Here is a 20,310-nt window from a genome sequence, read left to right as displayed (position 1 = left end):
ATTACATACAGAATGCCCTTCTCCCCTCTTCTTCTCTTCTTCCCAAATTCCAACTGTAAAGACTAAATCCATATAGCTGAATCAATCATTCCCAGTGTAATTACTCACCATGCTGTGAGTTGTGAAATCATGGGAAAAAGAAAGAAAACTACTCTCATCAAAACTAGTGAAAACATTTCTGCAAATTAGTCTACCTGCATGAGTATCAACAGCACTGAGTCCCTAGGGATACCTGTAAAGGGAATTCATGATTCTCTTTTATTTTTATTTGGCTTAGTTTTTCCTTGCAAACCTATTTTATGACTGCTATTTTTATCCTGTATCCACAGTTTTAGTTTTTTTTTCTCTTTTGTTTTAGACTATCCAAGTACCAGAAACAGGTCAGAACCGAGGATGCTCAGCCCTCACCTTTAAAAAGGTAATTTCCTCGCCTCGAGGCTGGAGATGAGCAGTTCCTGATATTAGCGGGCAAATAAATAAAAATAAAGAAACGGGTTTTCACTATTTTTAGAAAATCCCTGATGTTCGCTGAAGTTGGCGGCTCGTTTTATTCTCGTCCCGTTTCCTATTGTTCCACTTCACCCCATTGTCTCCTCAGCACTCGCACCGCCCGCGGTGCCCCGCTGCCCCCAAGCCCCGAGATGCCGGGCACCTGCAGCTCCTGCCCTGCCTCCCGACCCCAACCCCGGGCTGCGAGGGGCTGCGGGGGGACCCCGGCTGCCCGGGACCCCTGAGGGGGGACTCTCCCCGATGCGGACAGCCCCCCCCGGAGGGCTGAGCGCCCCGCCAGCCGCCCCCAGGCGGACAAAGGGCGGCCCGAGGCCGGGCCCCGGTGCCACCCGTCGGGGAGGAGCCAGGCGGGGGCTGCCCCCGGGGCGGGGGGGGGCGGTAGGGAACTGATAAAGGGCCGCGTCCCGCCGGGGCGGCTGCTAGAAGAGAGCTCAGCATGGCTCGGAGCATGGACGCCAGCCTCGACAGCCTGGATGTAAGTGCCGGGGGGCAGCAGCGCACGGAGGGGCTGAGGGTGTGCTCTGGCTCCGCTCTGTGCTCTGTGAGCCCAAGGGGGGCGACGCGAAGCAGGGGAGGGTTGGCGCCTCTGTCCGCGCTGCCCTGGGGCTCCGTGAGGGTCCCGGCATCTTCCCTTTGGGGCTCCGGCTGCGGGTGCTGCCCCCGTAGCGCTGGGTGCCCCCGGGCTTCGCCGCCTGCCGCCCCCCGACGGGGCTGCGAGGGGCCAGGTGGCCGCCCCAGCGCCCCGCCGCCCCTCAGCGCCGTGCCCGGACCGTTGGTGGTTTCCGGGCGCGCTTTTCGTGCCCTCGCCAGAATTTCGCTTCCTTTTTCCACCGCTCGCCTCAGGCACGGCGCCCAGGGGGAGCCCCTCGGCTGGCTCCGCCGCACGGGTACCCGGCCCCGGCCCCTCCGCGGCGCTCCGAGGGCCCGTCCCGGTGCCACCGCGCTGCGGCTCCCGTGTGCGCTCGGCGTGGAGGTAGCGCCGAGGTGTCCCGAGGGGAGGCAGGCTCACGGGGAGCCCTTAGCGAGCCCTTGCCCTTCCATCCCGTCCTCGGTTACAAGGGCTTAACTGCTCAGAGGAGGACAAAGCAAGTTCTTCTTAGCTAGCTCCTATTTGCTGAATGCTTTATGCATCTATATACATCAGGTATTTTGGTCTTCAAAAAGTTTGCCGCTTTGTGGTGATGGACACTGCTGAGTGTCCTAACACATCATATAGCACGTTGCATAGACTGAACCTTTCTAAAGTGCTAATGTCTAATTTTAATTCTTTTTTTTTTTTCAGCTGTCCTCTGGGCTGATCATCGAATTTTCTGATAATGGCACGGATGAGATCGGCTCAGGTGACTACGGAGACTACGGAGAGCCCTGCTTCCAGCATGAAAACGCTGATTTCAACCGGATCTTCTTGCCGACTATCTACTCCATCATCTTCCTAACGGGAATAATCGGGAATGGATTGGTTATTGTTGTTATGGGCTACCAGAAGAAGCAGAGGAGCATGACTGATAAATACAGGCTGCACCTCTCTGTGGCTGACCTCCTTTTCGTCATCACCTTGCCGTTCTGGTCTGTGGATGCGGCGATAAGCTGGTACTTTGGGAATGTGCTCTGTAAGGCAGTTCACGTCATTTACACAGTCAACCTCTATAGCAGTGTCTTGATTCTGGCCTTCATAAGTTTAGATCGTTACCTGGCAATAGTCCATGCCACCAACAGCCAGCGCCCACGAAAGCTGTTGGCTGAGAAGGTGGTGTATGTAGGCGTGTGGCTACCCGCCGTGCTTCTGACAGTGCCTGATATAATTTTTGCCAGTACTAGTGAAGTAGAAGGAAAGTATCTGTGTGATCGCATATACCCTCATGAGAACTGGCTGATTTCGTTCAGATTTCAGCATATCTTGGTAGGACTTGTCTTGCCTGGTCTGATAATCCTGACATGCTACTGTATTATAATATCCAAGCTGTCACATTCAAAAGGCCACCAGAAGCGCAAAGCCTTGAAGACAACAGTCATCCTCATCCTCGCCTTCTTTGCCTGCTGGCTGCCGTATTACATTGGCATCAGCATAGATACATTCATCTTGCTTGGAGTCATCAGACATCGCTGCAGCTTGGAGACGATCGTGCATAAATGGATCTCCATTACAGAAGCCCTAGCATTCTTCCATTGCTGCCTGAATCCGATTCTCTATGCCTTCCTGGGTGCCAAATTCAAGACATCAGCACAAAACGCCTTGACATCAGTTAGCAGAGGATCAAGCCTCAAGATTCTTTCAAAAAGCAAACGTGGGGGACATTCTTCTGTTTCTACAGAGTCAGAGTCATCGAGTTTCCATTCCAGCTAACACTGCCCCTTGCCATCATTTTATAAAGAGACACTTTAAAAGTTGCTCAAGAATGAGACTGACCTTAATGTACAGATTTATTTACAGTTGGATTTTTTTATTGTTTCTTTTAGTCTCTGTGGAGTTTAATTGACTTATTTATATAAAACTTTCGTATTGATGATAAACTGTCTAGGCAGGTCCTGTGGACAAGTGGCTAGTTCACAAAAGTTTTAGTGCTTGTTTGTTTGTATAGATATGTGAACTAAACACTTCTGGATTGTAGCAAGTGGCTGTTAAAAGTTTAGAAAATATTTCTCTGTTGTTTATATGTAAATGTTTTCAGTGTTGCTGTTAAATTCTTAAAAAAGGAAAACTTTTTGCTGGAGATTTTTACCTTACTACGAGATGTTTGGTTTACAATAGCTTAACTCTGCTGTAGAAATGGCACTTATAACCAAAGCCGCCTCTGTTACATGCTAGGTTTTTTTTCCCCATTCTCTCAGTAGTTGATGGTTTGCAAACTTTTCTGTTCGAGGTAAATAAAAGTATATGACAAAAAGTTATTTTGAGTGGTATTTTTATTTCAGGTTAAATGTGCTTCTCAATGCTTTTAAGTACAATACTCACTGCACAATAATTTTGAAAACTGCATGGCTCTTAGATGAATAGGGGGAAAACGAGTTTCAGTATACTGATTGTTCAGTTGACACCTGTGAGTTCGAGATCGGTTGTTGGGTTTTGTTTTTCTTAACCAGAATGCATTTACTCCCGGTTAACATCTTTAGAATGACTTAAACTATCATTAAACAGAGATTGAGAGCAAAACATCCACAAATGAAGAGCCATCTAGTCAAGCACTTGCTAATGCTCACAGCCTCTGAAGTGTCAAACTGAGTACTGCATGTGACTAACCTTCATGCCATACATATAAAGTCAATGATACTCTTTTTCTGCCTTGTACTATTCTAAGTTTAGTTTCACATGCTAACAATAATCAAAAGTAGCTGAATGAAAGACATTTTATTATTTGACCTTGTTTGAACTAAAGTCCTTGGATTATGTCTACTGTGGAAGGTATTTGTCTCTACAGAGCCTTCCCTGTCCCATCTACATCCACATTTTCTTTATATAACCCTGTTGATTTTCTTTTAAAAAACAAGTACATAATGGATTTTTTGACTTTTTTAGTAGGAACTAGCCACACTATAGAATTTCCAATAACTAATCTTCTCTAAGTTAGCCATGTCTTCATGTTAGAGTGTGTTCAAAAGTAATAAATACACAAGAGGAAAGTGTCATGGGGAATATTTGTATGTTCTTACACTAAAAACAAACAACTTCTACTTATCTAAATAGTTAACAGTTCCTAAATGGTTAACAGTTCGGTAGTCTTCTGAAAAGGCAAAAAATAAACAACGCTATGTCACATAGAACTTAAGTGAAATGAACAACATGGTTATTTAGTGATATAACCAAGAAAAAATGTCTTTTCATAAACACAGTAACTGAATGTATGTCTCACCATGTTAAACCATATATTAAATTGTATGTTTTATTTTAGATATTTTCATAAATGCAAGACCTTTCTGCTTTCGCCTCCCCTGCTCTTCAGTCAGGAAGCTGCAGCACCTTGGCTGCATCCTGCATGCTTCCAATGACTTTTTGCAATAGTCATCTGATTCTGTGTTGAGCTGACTCAGTTTGCCGAATCAGCACAAAGCTAACATGGCAGGAAAAATTAGCAGTTTAGTGAACTGAATTAGCTCAACAAGGTGTCCAAAAAGCATTAGGAAAGGGCAAGACCCTGTAACCTGGAGCCAGGCACAGGGAGAGAAAAGTAAGAGGAAGAGGTAAAAAGAGAGGAAGCAGGTCCCCCCCTTTTAGTAACTAACCTTTTGGATCAATTAAACTCAAATGTGTAACTTCACTTGGCATAACATAAACTAACAACAGAAAATGATGCAATCTCACGAAACAAAAGGTCTTGTTTTCATCAAATTTCTCCTCACAGAGTTGAGAAACGAGGAAAATGTGACATGGGAGCAGAACTTCTTCAATGGTTTATTTTTGTTGTTCATTTGTGTGTTTTCTTAATTTAGTGAGCATTTCCCCATGAAGAATTTGTTGTTCTAAAAGATTCTGATTTCCACCCCAGCCCAATCAATCACTGTGACTTAATTGCACTTATAAAATACTTACTGGCTATCAACACATCACTGCTTATTTGTTGAGGAAATGTTTAGAGCCCTCTAGCATTAACTTAGATTATTCCCATTATACTTCACAGTCAGCCAACTGTTACCTCTTGCAGAGTTAGCAGGAAAGAGGGTGCAAGCCGGAATAATCCCAGCAGTCCATGTTACTGCCAAAGACCACCAAAAGGACACTTTAAACAATCAACAGAAAGCATATGTGTAGAAAACCCATATTAAAACAGAACCCGAGTCACGGAGAGATGAGACCTACATTAGTTTTATAACACTGCCATTGTTCTCAGTAGAATTAGTGACACTACGGACAGAAGGATGTCTTTAAAAAGATTACTGGGGTTTGGCTCCAGCAAAGACATGAGTCAAAAGCCATGCATTTTTAAACAACTTTATCCATCAATAAATACGAATATATCTGTAGGGGTAATAGAGAACATATTTGCAAATTGAATAAAGTTGCCATGAGGAAACAATAAGAAAGCATGATTCCAATTCTGTCCTTTTACCTCTGATTTCAACAACATTTTTACCTCTGTTTCAACAAACAAATTTCACTCAAAGCTTCTACAAATATACTAAGTTGGTTAAAAAAAAATAAAAATCAATTAATTCCCTTTTACAGCCACATTGCCTGTAAGCAGATTTTTGTTGAGGGCATGACTGTTTTTATGCCTTTGTGAATCAAAAGTATTTCTTGTAAATGTATTTCTCAAAGTGTAAATTCAGTCACACAGGTGAAAAGCCATAACTATGAAATATATACAGCAAACAAGTCCACATACATGGAGAACTTTCCAAAGTTTCCAAGGAGCTTTTCCAAGTCTTTTCCAATTTTTTCCTGTCTAGCATAGAGAATAATGTTACGATTTTTTTTCTTTAAGACATACAAAATACATAATCTCAGCACTTATTTGGTGTAAAACAAAGCTCAACTACTTTAAATATGCAACCTGAGATATAGAAAACAGACATGAGGACTGTTTACAAAACAGTTAAAATGCTTTCACATCTTAAAAGTTATGTCGTAAATTAAAAAAAAAAAAAAAAAAAAAAAAAGAATGTATTTACAAAGACATTATAATTTATTTACAAAGACTCTCTACAGAATTCAGAATTTGCCTTCTATGGCTGATGCAATGTGCCGGCAGCAGTGCCTGGACTGAAACGTGGATATTCACCTAATACTATAATGCACGCCTGGTGAGTGCTTAAGATTAGTTAGAAATCCTTTGGATCAGGCGAGTCTAAACCAAGAAAGGAACAGATGTATGAACTTACTTTTGCTTCATCTGAAATGCTGTTTGGAGGTAAAGTTAGACTACTTCAAGCAGTGGGATAAAATTACACAATAACCCGTTATTTGTATGGTGTATTTGCACTCCTCCTGATCAGGTTGTGTGGAGTCCCCATTTGAGGAGGATGGGAGAAGCCGAGTGGTTGTGAGGGTGTCAGAGCTAATGTATGCAGGCTATAGAGGTGGCGTGTCTTGTTTTTTCTTGGCTGGTCCTATGACGCAGTCATTGTACAGGGGGTTCAACTCCTATGCATATACATAAATCAAAACAAAATCACCATGAAAATAAAAAGGAAGTCGCAGACATAACATGGAGCCATTCATACAAATGAATGGTTTATCTCATGATGGTTGAGCTCTAGTTGGACAATGTACAAAGTGACCACCTCTAGATGTTTGGCTGAAAAGGCCATTTTTTATATTGTTTGGGAAAGGAAACAGCATGACGAGGAAGCACTTCCTTGATCCAGGCATGCCTCCAGAATCCCCTAACAATGGAGCATTCTCATATTCTCATAGTGCTGAAACTTAGGAAACACTTAAGCAGATAGGGCACCAGAGTTTTTGCTCAAAGGATGCCACTCCCTCACTTTATGTTTTGAAAGAGCGATAGACTCTTTTTCACAGTCATAAATCACATGTCAATTGAAATTCTATGAGCACTGGGATTATTTCTTGTAAGGGAGGCACAGATTCTTAAAATCTTTTCTCTTTATTCAACAAATCTTCTGTTATTGTTTTAATTTTCCCTGAAAATATTTATTCTTTATCAGGATGAAGTTTAAAGACCATTTGTTTCAACATCAATGCTGTTACTATCTTCCTATCATTCTAGTACTAACAAGACATGGAGAAAATAATGCTATGCTTATTGGTTTTGAAACTAAATTTTAATAGTAGTTGTAGCACACTTTGTGCTCACTTTAGACAGAAGATACAAATAAATTTACATATGGATGACAATGTAGATTATAAGGACCTTTTTCAATTGCTGATACAAGTCATCCAGGCTCCAGGAAAGCTACTACTGACTTTCCAAGAAGTCCGGACTCATTGCAGATAGAGACGATATTAATTAAAATTACTACTTTTTTAAAAGGGCAGGAGGCTTCAGTGACAAGCTCCTGCTGAACTCAGAGGTCAGAGTACCTAAAGAATTATGCTTCTTAAAGAGTATGCCCTTCTAGCCCAAATCAATTACAAATGAAGATTATGAGTTCCTCTGATTTCAGCTGCAGCCAGAGACCTACAAGAAATTAGATCTTCCAGTATGGAGCAGGTGGAATTGTTCTGGTGAGCCTAACAGAAATAAATTTTCAGCAAAAAGGCTTTCTCTTACTAGAGGCATGCAAGCTTTGCATACCCAGCTATCAACAGTCTGATAATAATTTGTCTGTAGTGGCATAATGTTTGAAAGAAATAGGTCAACATTTTCAATATCCTTATCTTTTGGAATTCACACCAGAACAGATTCTTACCACACAAACTTGTCAAACTGAGCAGAAATTATTAGGGATTTTGTGAAGGGATACATCGTGAGGAGATGTTGGGCTGTTTTGTTTTGTTTCTACTATCCCCTTCTTACAACTTCTATTCTACTTGACTTTTCCTTTAGAAATATAACTTTATAGAATTTGCAGTGGTTCCATTCTGTTAGGACTACACACCATAACCTAGACAAGTAAGAAAAAGTAAAGAGAAACTGTTCAAAATAAAAATGCAGCCTTCACAAGTTTCTATGTCCTCACATGCATTTCCCTTCCAACATCTGCTTTCCTTTAGCCAAAAAGATAAATTACTTCTACATCATATGCAAAGTTTTAACTCAAAGATTGTTTTTATTCTCAAGTTTCGTAAAGCGCAAACACAGCAACATTTGTTTACCTCCTTGATTTCTACTCAGCACTCCCTGATGTGGCAGATCTTCCCCAGGAGAGGGCTGGGTAAGCCCGGCTGGGGGATCCCTCACCCGTGTGTTGGTGCCATCACTGCTGCCAAGACGGCTACATGACCACCAGCTGCCCCTGAGTTTGCTCTCCTTACTGATGCGCTCTGCAAGGCGGCAATAGGGCTGACCAGCAATAATAATCACTGGCAGAATTCCTAATGTGTCAGCTTGCCAAAAGTGAGCAGAACAGTCCTCAACAGCCAAAAATAAACCTGAAAAGTTCAAAGAATATCTTTCTTTATTTTCCTCTCCCAGCCACTCAGCCTTTTACTGGACATTCCACCTGTCACCTTTCTTATGCCTATCCCTCCTCTTCAGCTCTGCTCCCTTGTAGGCTAATATTTTATTTTATTTTTTCTTGGGGAAAATATCAGGTATTTAAAGTATCTTTCAAAATGCTTTTTCTGCCAAGTCAGTCTATATGAGTTCACCAAGGAGATAAATGTTGGTATGTTTGCTAGCAGAAGCCCAGACTGGGGCCTCAGTTTCCCTAGATCAACTGTCTCTAAAACAGTGAAAAGCAAGACAGTAATTCTGTTTTTCAATAAGCACCTTTTAATGTGACGGCAATAGATGAGTCCTGTCAAAACTGGGTTCATCACAAGCCTGCAATCTATTCTTCCTGCTCCTTGGGGAAGGAATTGCATCTATCATACAAGTGTTGAGTGCACTGCTGGAGCTCAGTACAGGGATGTATCAGTAACAGAAGCTAGAGTCTCTAACATGAATAATGGGGACGAAGGGATTATTGTACAAGGGCATAGTTTCATGTTAGATTTAACCTGACAGCAAAGTAGATCTAATGAATTCCTGCTGTCCTCAGCCCTTACTTTTGACTACCTTCCTTTTCATGGCCTTCCAGGTCAGCCCTGTCCCCCAGTGCCCTTGCTTGCTGTCTTTCTCCCACATCTCACTGCAGTGTTTCAACTGGGTAAATTTTCTCTGACGGTGCTATCCTGCATGGAGCTGGGCCCTCACGATGCACTGACATGCAGCAACTGGGCTGATCTAATAGTCAGCAGGGCCAGAAAGGATTTTCTCACACCTCACAGTGCCCTTCCTGCTCTCATTTACTATTACCCCTGCAGCACATGTGACTCTTGGCAAGCCAGTTCAGCTGCTGAAGACTGGTTTTCGCAGGAGTTTGAAGCAATCTAATAGTTTGCTCTGATGGGAAGGTCTCCAACCTCCTTCACTCCCTTTGTCTTCGAATCCTTTCATTTCGTATCTTCAGTACTCTCCAATTCTTAGTCCTGTGAGCCTATATCCTGCCATGAATTATCTATAGAATCACTCACACTGTCTTTTGAACAGATTTCATTGACTAAATAGATAGCATCTTTTTTTTTTTTCTAATTTATTTTATGCCATTTTAATGAAGTTAACTCACAAAGAGGGCTGGCTACATCCATGATAAAAAAGTAAGCTGCCAGGCACATGGATCAGGAAGAAAGAAAAGCGGTGACGCAGACTTGCTGAACTTTTTCTTTCAATGGCAATGAGCTCTCGGTTCCCTATGTTTTGTGAAACCCTCCACCCACGAAAAGAAACCAGCAAAATAAAGTGAATAGATCTGAATTAGCTCACTAAAGCATCAAAAGCCAGAGCATTTGTGAGTGAGGGTGGAACAAGGCACCTGGGAGCTGGGAGGGAAGTGGGATCCTGCCTTTTGGGAGCAGCAAGTTGTTAAGACTGGTTTAGCTATCTTGTCAAAACTTCCCTGAGTAAACACCCAAAGTGTTAAACAAACATAAAACGGTTCTCAGGTAGAGGGCAAGAGGCTGAAAAGGCGCAGAGAGAACAGATGCCCCTGCCTAAGGGAGGTGAGCCCTGCTTCCTCTGTAACCAAACCATGATTCCCGCTTACTACCTGACAGCAGACTTCTCCCTGAAACAAGGCTCAAATAAGTGAGGGTATTTTAAACTAAAGAGATCTGTAATAGTGTGATGAATCACGTTCTTGATTATAACTTATATCACTCATCAGATTGAATGTAGCCATTTGTTAACGCAAACTCTAAATCTACATTCATATATAGTCCACAGGACTTTCTGAATGTGATGTATATTTTTTAAAAGCAGATTCCTTGAAAGGTAGAGAGCCTGTCCACTGTTTAACAGAGCCACTAAATTTTAACAGGGCTTCCTATTAAGAAAAACGCCAAGAATTTACCTTAAGTATTATGCTGTGACTCTCTCTACTTTTAATTATCCTATCGATCACGGAAAGAAGAAATTGCCTCTTGGTGTGAAGTATGCTCAGGAAGAAAACATTAAATATCTGCCTCAAACCTGAATTTAGTTCCACTGAAGAAAAGCAGTCAGCCTGGTTATGCTGAAGCCAAATTAAATATGTTCGGATTGTATGGTGTAAATGTGTGGAGCTGTACGTCTCTCCTACTACTCTGTAATGAAGGGGAGAGCCTGAATGCATGAGTGTAGTGTGCACCCATCTAACTATAGTTGAGTCCAGAGAATAAATAAACTACAGAGCCATGAATTCTTGAATCTGCTCCCTCTTGCTTCTTCCTACAAGCTAATGGGTATGAAACTTCACCTCTTCATCAGGCACTTTGTGGACACTCCCTAATAAAAACTGTGACAGATGAAGGACGCGAGATCCTTTGTCTGTGATATTTAAGAACCACTCTGCTACCCAGGTGTTTGAAAGAGATCCTCTTCATTCATTCAGCAGTTCCAGTAACAATTAACACTCAGAACAAAGATTTTTGTATCTTTGTAGAATAAATCCAGTTTCTAAAGCTAATCCATTTTAAAATCCTTTTGCTAGTACCACATGCATCACCCTACATGTGCTCTTTCAGTTGCTTTCCGAACTAGGACCTATTATGCCCTCTAAAAGCAACCAATCTGATGCATCATCTTATACAAACTTACTTAAAACTTTTAATAAAAAGCATTACAAGAAAACAAGTGGTTTACCCACCCCTCCTCCTATTTATCAAAATCCACCTTCAGCTCTGTTCCAGTAGGAAACTGGTAAATGATTATGGACATTTTTGCAAACTAGTTGTAATTACCATCCTGCAGCATTTACACAAAATTGATGCAGGTAGCCAGTTATCCCTGCTATTGTGAAATCTTCAGCAAGGACAGTTACTGAAGGCAGGATTTTAAGTGCTGCCACCTGTTTCTCAAGAAGAAATTATGTAGTTGTATCTCACCTGCACAATCTTTAGTCAGAAATAACAACTTGATTTAAAAGCTTGCTAACACACCAGCATCATGTACAGACACCAGTTTGTCTATGCACCACGCAGCTTATACAACCAAAGAAATACACCAATGTGAATTATTTCGTTTACTGAAGAAAGGGGGCAATTAGATCCATTTAAAGAAAGTGAACCTATCCCTGTGCTTTGCAATTTTTAAGATCATTTGCTGTTGTGCATCAGAAGAGTCAGCCCTCATCAGCTCACTTGCTTGTCTGGCTCCTGGTAATGAATCTTTACCACTCTGACTGTGGTGCAATCATGCCATCAGAATTCACAACTTCAGGACACCCTTCCTATAAAATACATGAAACAGATATGCACAAATTGGATTTTAAAAGGGTATTGTGCAGAGAAGGGTGCTGCCTAAACTTACAAATGGCAAATACTGGAGAAAATGATGAGGCACAAGCCACAGCCTGCAAGCAAAACGAGGGTAAACCTACATGATGTGGAACAGGGTATTGAAACACAGTGGTGATTAGGCACACTCCCAGGAGAGCATGCAAGGAAACCTGAGCTTTTGCACCCATGTCCTTCTCCTCTTCAATGTTTTATATAGGATTAGGTGTTCATTTATAAAAGCACCTCTAGGAGCAAATGCTGTCCTTGAAACAAGCTGGGAAGTGCTTTGGTTATGACTTCTGCTAGGGGCTTGGCAGCTCAGACTTTGCCATTCAGCGCTATCAAGTACGAAGCGGTTCTGTTCAGAAGCAGCAGTAGATGTTTCGGTACTTAGATCTGCTGCAATTCAACAACAGCCTTTTAAGTTTTATGTTCAAAGCATCCAATCTGTAGAAACCTAAATTTCTCTTGTAAATCTAGCAAATGGAGTCTAGACCACTGCAGAACTCTCCCACTCTCTAGTTGGTTAAAACTAGAGCTGCAGATAATATTCATACACCAATAATCCAAGCTGTACACCAGACATAAAATAGCTACATTTTTTTTCTCCTTTCTTTTCCATAGGTGAATGGACAGCTCATCCTAACAAGCTCTTAGGCCGCTGATGTACACTGAATCAGCAAAACCCGTTAATAATTCTCAGCTACTTGAAATGGAATTATTTTCTGATGACTGCATTTAATCTAACCAAAGGTCAGTAGAAATAATAAATGCTGTCGGCTCAGGAGTTAATGATATATGCCTACCTCTCTAGGCCTATAATTTCTTTAGATACCTAAGAGGTCATGTCAATCCTAATGTCTCCCAGTTTTATGAATGCAACCATAAGCCCCTTTAAATGAGATTACAAATGATTATTATAACTCTAAACCAAGCGAAAGGCCCACCATTTTCTCTAATTGGAAAGGGTAATTTAATTATAATTCTTTTCTTTCCAGATGCTTTGTTTTTGTTCCATTACATTACAATAACTACTCAGGGTTTATGGAAGAGAAACAGTTAATTGTTTACGACTCCAAAAGGATGAGAAATTAGATCACACGCGGTGGAGCCACGCTCCAGCCACGCTTCTATTGTTGCTCTTGAGCTGCAGGTAGTGCCGTACGCTGTGCGCGATGGCTTTGCTGCTAAAGAACCTGAGAAGACTGTAACTGGAGAGCTTGTGCTCTTCTCATTTTTAAGAGATCTCATTCCACCCAAAGTAGGCAATTAATAAAACCATCTGAAGTAAAAAAACTAATAATTCAAGGTTTACAAGTCAGCGGGCACGAAGTAGAAAATGGTTAATGTATTCAGTATTCCAGCGTGATTTTGCACTTAATTAACATAAACTGACAGAGCCTTCAAAGTGATCTTGTCAACAAACTCACCTTGACTTATTCAAATGACTGTATCTAAATGAATGTTGTTTGTCAAAAAATAAGTAGCTTTCCAAATATTAAATGAGCCAAATCTATATTCTGCGTAGGTTTACTGAAGCCAGTGCTTAATTATTTATTAGATATCAAATGTAGAACATCTGTGTAGGAAGGCTGGCATATGTTAGGACCTTTGACTTTGATATACAAAAACTGTCTGCTGAGTTAGGAGTCTCTCTGAAAATTAATTAGATAAGCATGAATATAGTATGTATATTCTTTTAAGTCTTTGCCTCCCTAGAGATAAGGATAATGCTTATACAAAGAGCACACGACTGAATGTACGAACGGATCCTTTTGTCTTTGAATTAACAAGGATATACTTCATGCCTTCTTAACTTTTTAGCGGGTGGCTTTCACAGTTTAATGATTTCACAGTCTGAAGGTTGATCCTTAGACTGCTTCTGAAACTCTGTCAATATTACAGAAAGTTATAGAAGTGTAGCCACCTAGATGTTATTTCATCAGTATAGACTTTGTAGGCAAGGCCTTAAGAACATTCTCCTGGAAAGATAAATTGTTTGTCTTCCTCATTCATATATACAAGCACATTGACACATGCGCACAAATCCAACTGATTATACTTTGGGTCATAATCTTGTATTTTGTTAGAAAAACTTTAATTCCATTTATCTCCTTGCTGGTACTTCTGACTTGGAAACTTTCTAAAACTTGCTTCTCCAGCTGCTTCTCATTCCACTGTACAATAAAAAATCACTTTCTTTAACACCCTTTAGAAAGTAGAGCCTGCTATCTATACAAAGGTATTTCTTCTTGTAGCTGTATATGAAAAGTAGGATTTTATCAAGGTAAAGGGAAAGGTCACAGCTGGTCTTCTAGTAAAGTACTGAGCCTTTGCTCCACAAAATTTTTTCCCCTCTAGAGATCCCTCAGTAGAGATCCACAGTTTTTATTCATGATTTAAGTCAGGACTTTACAATAGAAAAGGAGCAGTTTATCAGCAAGCATTCAAGGTAATAATTGTGCCCATTCTCACTACTGAAAAGGTATAATCTTCCAAACGAGGCTGCATATAGCAGTATATCCAAGGAAACTAGAGAAGTAGACCTGTGCCAAGTGCATCAAACAGAGTTCTTTGCCTGAGTAGGGTCCATAGTGACATGCATGCAAAAGAACTCTTGCTTTTTGAAAAAGCAATCCTGAATAAACACTCTTCTCATTCAAGATAGAGGCCTTAAGGAACATCCTGCATGTTAACAAACATCTTCAGATAATGCCTAGTTTGATGCTCATTTCCTAGTTATTCACAAACTCTCTTAAATGGAGCTCTTTCACTTCTGCAGCTTAGCCTAAGGAAATCCTGCAAGAACAATGTGTGACTGAAATACACACAGGTTTCCCAAATGGTAGCAAGACCCATTGATGCTGCTTCAGATAGCACCAAGACAGCAAGTTATAATGCACACTAAACAAGAAAGGGTCTTGTTTGTATAGGATTGATTTGGATGCAAGCTTTTTTCCTTTCAAATTGTAGTATATTATGTAAAGTGTCCTTCAGTGAAGATATTTAGCTGCCAAACTACATTACCTTTCCTCAAGTACATCAGTAGTCCGAATTTCATCAGGACCTATGCAATTGCTTACTCTCCAAATAAGCATTCCCACAGCAATCACTCAGTAATTTAGTCTGAAATCTCCTTTCAGATGCTGAAAGTCTGGTAATGGAAAAAGATAAGTCTTAAAAATATTCTATTTCTAAAATCAGGTACCATGGCAATGACACAGTTACTGATTAAGGTTGCTTTATTACTTTAGAAGATGCCTAATTTGATGTACCTGGTGTCTGTACAACCTGTACACTGATACAGAACGAGCGCACCACTAAGGACATCACTTCCCTGGGACCACCTTTGTAAACAAAGAGGGATCATTAGGACCTCTACGTTACCCAGAGGTTATCAACAGGGTATAATTGATTCCAGTATACGGATATCTTTCAATTGTACAATAGATTTAGACTTCGAATGTATTTCAAGATGGTTAACACTTAATGGATGGGATGGCTTTCAACAGTTTTCAAGACAGATTACTTTTGGATCCCAATGAGAACTAGCTCTTTATCCCATTAATAAAATTCAGAGGAAAACAATCTTCTTTCTTTTTCTTCTCCATTTCTGTAGCATTTTTTTTGCGTCTTCTCTAGTCACAGTGTACTTAGAGCTTGCGCTAGTATTTTGGTAATCAGAGCACCCCCGGTGAGTGTTTATGCTCTTACTTTTCTTATTGCCCTCACTGCACAGCACTTCTTCAACAAAGGGTACACTTTTTTTTTTTCTTTGTATTCACAGAAGGGACTGTTCAACACACAGCACTACATATGGGTTAGTGGATATATCTCATTATCTGTCTTCCCCAGAAGGAATCATATTGATCAGCCAAACAACTTCTAAAGCACTTTAAAGTCTAGATTTCTGTTCTCATTTTGTTTGTGAAAACAGATTATTTCTCTTTTGAGATGCTAGGTATGGTTCTAGGAAAGTTGTGTTTTGGCTGAAACAATGACAGGAAAAGGAGCTTGCTTAATATGTAAGCTAAAGAGATGTAGTAACATAAAATATATTAAATTTTCAACAACAACAAAAATACTTTTAAATAAAATCATTTATGACACTAACTGACATTAATAATAACAAATAAATGACACTAATTCTAGCCACAAAGAAATGGAAAATAGTATTCTGTCCAATAACCGATTTCAGTGTGTTTATATACAGGCTTACACAGTTATCAATTCAGATATATCATTCAGAAGTAAAAGCAAGGCATATGGAATATTATATGCATTAAATGTATCCTATTATAACTTTTTCCCCCTATAATCACTAATAATTAAGCTTTTGGGACACAACAGAAGGGTTCATTGCAAGTACAGCTTTCCTGAAATCTAATAAAAGAAAAGGCAGAACTAAAGTACAATGCTTCTGTCTAGCAAATCTTATAATACTCAGTTATCCCAGTTACCATAGCTTCACTTATGCTCTTAAAAAGAAGTGAAGAAGATCAGATTAGAACCTTATGCAAACCTGCTAAAATCAGCAGAGACTGCTAGTGGATAAGCTTTGGATCATGACACACGGTCTCTTGCACCCTGGCTGTCTCCATTCTTTTCTACCGTTATCACAGCTACCTAAGTAATTATGATTAATTTTTCTTTCAGATAGTTGGAGCTTTTCAGAAGAATCGTTACAGTGGGGCCTGTGTGGTTTAAGTGATGTGCTGAGCAAGAGTGATATATTGCAAGTGAAGTATCAGGCTGGAAAACTAAAACAACGAGTTACTCAGAAAATTGTAATATACCCTGTTTGTTCTTTGCCTTCATATACATAAAAAAAAATAATATATGCTTTTGAGCATGTTTGTTCAAATGTTAAAATGTATACAACTATAAATTTGACTTCAAAATCTAACATCTCCAATTGTATTTACAAAAAAAAAAAAAAAAAAAAAAAAAAAGCAAAGCTCATTTACCCATCAGGCACTTCTAAGCACATCTTTGGATGTTGTTGCTGTTGTTTTTTTGTATAGTTGAGCTATTTGTCTTAAGGAAAAAAAAAGTGGCATCTGTATGTAATTTCCATGCTCACTTGGCAACACTACCTCCTTTTGATGACAGTCTGTACTGTTTCCCTTTCTTCTTCTAGTCACTCCAGCTGCAGGACCCAGATGTCAAACTCAGGAATGCATTTTTTCCCAGCAGCGATATCTGATTCGGTTGCTGGCACCTCTGCTGGTGGTTATTCTGAAGCTGCCTGTGTACAGCTTCTGAAGTTTAATCTGCAGAAAGCTTTTTTTATTTATAAGCTAAAACCTTTTCAGTTGCCTTAGTTATGGGAAGTGAATATTGTGAATTTATCAAACTACTGATTCCATTATTTACCTTATTTGTTCTATGGCAACTACCTGCTCCTGTAACCAGAAACTGGGAGGCAAGAGCAAAGCTTTCAAAAAAAAAACAAAGATTCAAGGCAAAAAGTCCTTCCCAATTAATAACTTTCTGTGATTTTCTCTTTTTCTTTCTCCTAACTTCATGCTGCAGTTACTCACACACTGCTCTTGAGTACTGAGTGAGTCAAGCATCCTCCCAGCAGCACCGGATGGCACCTGCGTGCTTACCCTGCTGCAGTCTACGTGACAAACTCATTTTCCTGTGAACAGATCCCTTAAAGAAAGCACATCCTCCCCCCTGTTTATGCTCCTGTGTAACAAATTTCATTTGGGGACAGCTTCTATCTTACATAATTACTACCAATTGCTTTACATTATATGCACATGCAATCAAGGGAACAGCTTATAAAGACAACAGCAGACAATCTGCCTTGTGGCATTGATTAACAAACTGCTTGGTCAAGAAGCTAACTAGTGCTAGGCCAAAAGAGCTAACTCAGCAGCTAAGAGAAGGGAGGTTAATGGCTAAAGCCATTAATGAAGGAAAGAAATGGTAAGTGGTAAGTAACCCCACTCAGGCAGGTAGGCAGACTGGAAGGTTTGGAGCTATGAGAATGTTAACAGCAGCATTTGTATTATCTGCATACCTGATCTCTGCCTCAATGCATCTGTTGGAAGTTGAACGCTGAATTGATAAACTGAACCTAAGGCTTGGTAAATTAAAGGACTAAAGGCTAAAAGTTTAAAGACTCAAATTTTTAAAAAACATCTCTTCTGGGATCCACAACTGGAGTGCCAGGTTTGAGATATACACGTGACCTGTTCTCCGGCAGTATTCGCTGTCTGTCACTACAGAATAAATGAGAGCTGTAAGGGCTCAGGTTACTGTTGGCTCTGCCATTTCCCAAGGCCTACAGTATCTGAAATTAGGCATGGAAATATGTAGTAACGTTTTGAAAGCTTAAATACTTGGCTAATGTTCCAGATTGATGACTAGATTCTATTTAGTTTGCTGTTCAGCCTAGCAAGATGCCACCACCATGATTCCTATTCATCACAGATGTTTATGTGCACCACAGGTATGGAACAAATAATAAATGAGGAACAACAAAATACACAGGAGTTCTCAGCACCTAGACAGATAGATAGATTAAGTAATTTTTGCAATACGAAGAAGATAAAAACAGATGACAGAGTGTACAAACAGGCCGACAAAAAAACTAAAAGGCATCAGATTCAGGCTATTACAAGGAGGTATAGCTTCATACTCCATAGTTAATCTGTAGAACTAAAAGCTGCTGTAAGTTTATAGGTATGCAAAAAGGGATAGCAAAAAATTAATAAGAGAAAATACAGGCAATTAATGCAGAGAGGCTATATTTGTCTCCAGAAATTCCTAGTCTGAAGATCACTGGAGGCTGGAAGAACATACTGAGGAAATATCTCTGTAAACTTACTGTCTTCTTATACTCTTTCCCATACTCCAACGCTGGCCAGAGGAAAGATGATGAGTCACTGACTTAGACATTACTTTGGTCTAAGACAGTGAAGTTGTTCTTATGTTCAATTTTTGGTGTTTGAAAAGTCTTATGGAAACCAGAAGGATGTCTAAATTCTCATACATTACAGTTCTGACAACCCAGCTTTTTGTAGGAACAACCAGGAGGAAAAGGCATGTGCTGGAAGAGAGAAATGTATTGAAAGTGTACAACATTGTAAGTCCAAAAAAAGGGAGCTTCACCACAGAGAGCTATTTTTTTAATATAACTTTTTTTTTTTTTTTTTTTTTTTTTTTAAGTGAGCAACATAAAGTGAGCAACAAGTGTGTGAGTTCTGTGAGAGAGGAAGAAACCACTTCATGAGAAAATGCAAAGCAGGAAGACAGTTCTGCCTCAGATTTGGCCCTAGATGGAAAGCTAATGAAGCTGCGAATGGTGGCAGAACTGTATTTCTTCAGTGAGACTGTGGGTGACTGCTGCCCTCCTACTTTGGACAACAAGAATGTTTTATTATTATTATTATTTTTAATTTGAACTGTTCAGATTCTGCAACTGTGTCTCACTTTCAGCACAGTAACTTCAGAAATGTCCAGATATGTACCCTCAACCAACAGACATTTCTAAAAATGTATTCTCAACAATTTAGGAACGTGCAGAAAACCACCATTACAAATCACAGCTGAGATTAATACACAGCTACAGACTATGGGAGTGTGCAGTGTCCATAGCTAGGAGCACAGGGATGATAACAGGCAGCCCAATCAATAAGAAGAACCCAGTGGGAAAAGACCGGTGTGAAAGAATAAATTCCACTGTTTCAGTGTTGAAGGTGAAAACAAAGGACAATATGAAGAGTAATGGCAAGTCCAAAGTTACAGAGACAAAAGGCATTTTACATCAGGAGAAAATGTACTTCAATCTTCAGTCATGACAGGTACATTACACTTGCCTCAAAAATATTTTACTTGAGCAGCATGAAAAATTCTAGTTATTCTTACAGTTTTCCTAAAATTATGGAGATTAGATGCTGTTTAGAGTTTGCAATCAAGGCCTTAGAAACAATCAGTTACACTTGTAAGTGTGAAAACTGAAAATGTTAGCATATTAATGGAAAAAGGAAAGCATGTCTTTAGTTAGCTGGTTTGCATATAAAAGTCAAAACTGTGACAACATCTCACCTACGAGTGAGATTAGAGATAACACACAAACAAAGGCAATGAGTTGAGAAGTGCTGAAGACATTACCACATTCTTCCATTCAAATTATTTTTGAACACGACAAGGTTTTATACAAGTGGGACAAAGTGAAAGAAGAACAAGCCTACATGTACATAAGCAAGTCACCTTGTCTATGAACTTGGCCTCCTACTCCTCAGCCTCTAATAAGTGGAATTTATTTCCTTCCACACCTACTGCCCAAGTACTTCTTCACATTGTTTGTGTAAAAAACAGGTGTTCAAAAGAGCAGGGGCCTTTTTTTTGCCTCCATAGCACTGGCAGAGCATGCTCAGACCTGGTCACAGCCTTACCTCCCAGAGGTAAGCACTCTGGAATACACATAA

At 40.1% G+C, this 20,310-nt stretch overlaps 1 protein-coding gene across 1 annotated transcript; it reads left to right on the top strand.

Annotated features, from left to right (window-relative positions):
- The first annotated feature begins 838 nt into the window (after positions 1-838).
- CXCR4 (C-X-C motif chemokine receptor 4) lies at positions 839-3,399 on the top strand. Its single transcript, XM_027461870.3, has 2 exons — positions 839-985; positions 1,793-3,399. Exons 1-2 carry the CDS (start codon positions 947-949, stop codon positions 2,852-2,854), a joined length of 1,101 nt encoding a protein of 366 aa, XP_027317671.1. The 5' UTR covers positions 839-946; the 3' UTR covers positions 2,855-3,399.
- Positions 3,400-20,310: the final 16,911 nt, after the last annotated feature.

This window comes from Anas platyrhynchos, chromosome 7 (genome assembly GCF_047663525.1).
Source record: "Anas platyrhynchos isolate ZD024472 breed Pekin duck chromosome 7, IASCAAS_PekinDuck_T2T, whole genome shotgun sequence".
In the NCBI taxonomy this organism is placed as follows: domain Eukaryota; kingdom Metazoa; phylum Chordata; class Aves; order Anseriformes; family Anatidae; genus Anas; species Anas platyrhynchos.
The sequence above is the reverse complement of the archived record's forward strand: the minus strand, read 5'-3'. Positions and strand labels throughout refer to the sequence as shown.

Excerpts from the sequence above, each read along its gene's own strand:
- CXCR4 (XM_027461870.3), top strand. The coding sequence starts at position 947 with ATGGCTCGGAGCATGGACGCCAGCCTCGACAGCCTGGAT. Across the intron at positions 986-1,792 it reads CCAGCCTCGACAGCCTGGAT|CTGTCCTCTGGGCTGATCAT; the intron begins GTAAGTGCCGGG and ends TTTTTTTTTCAG.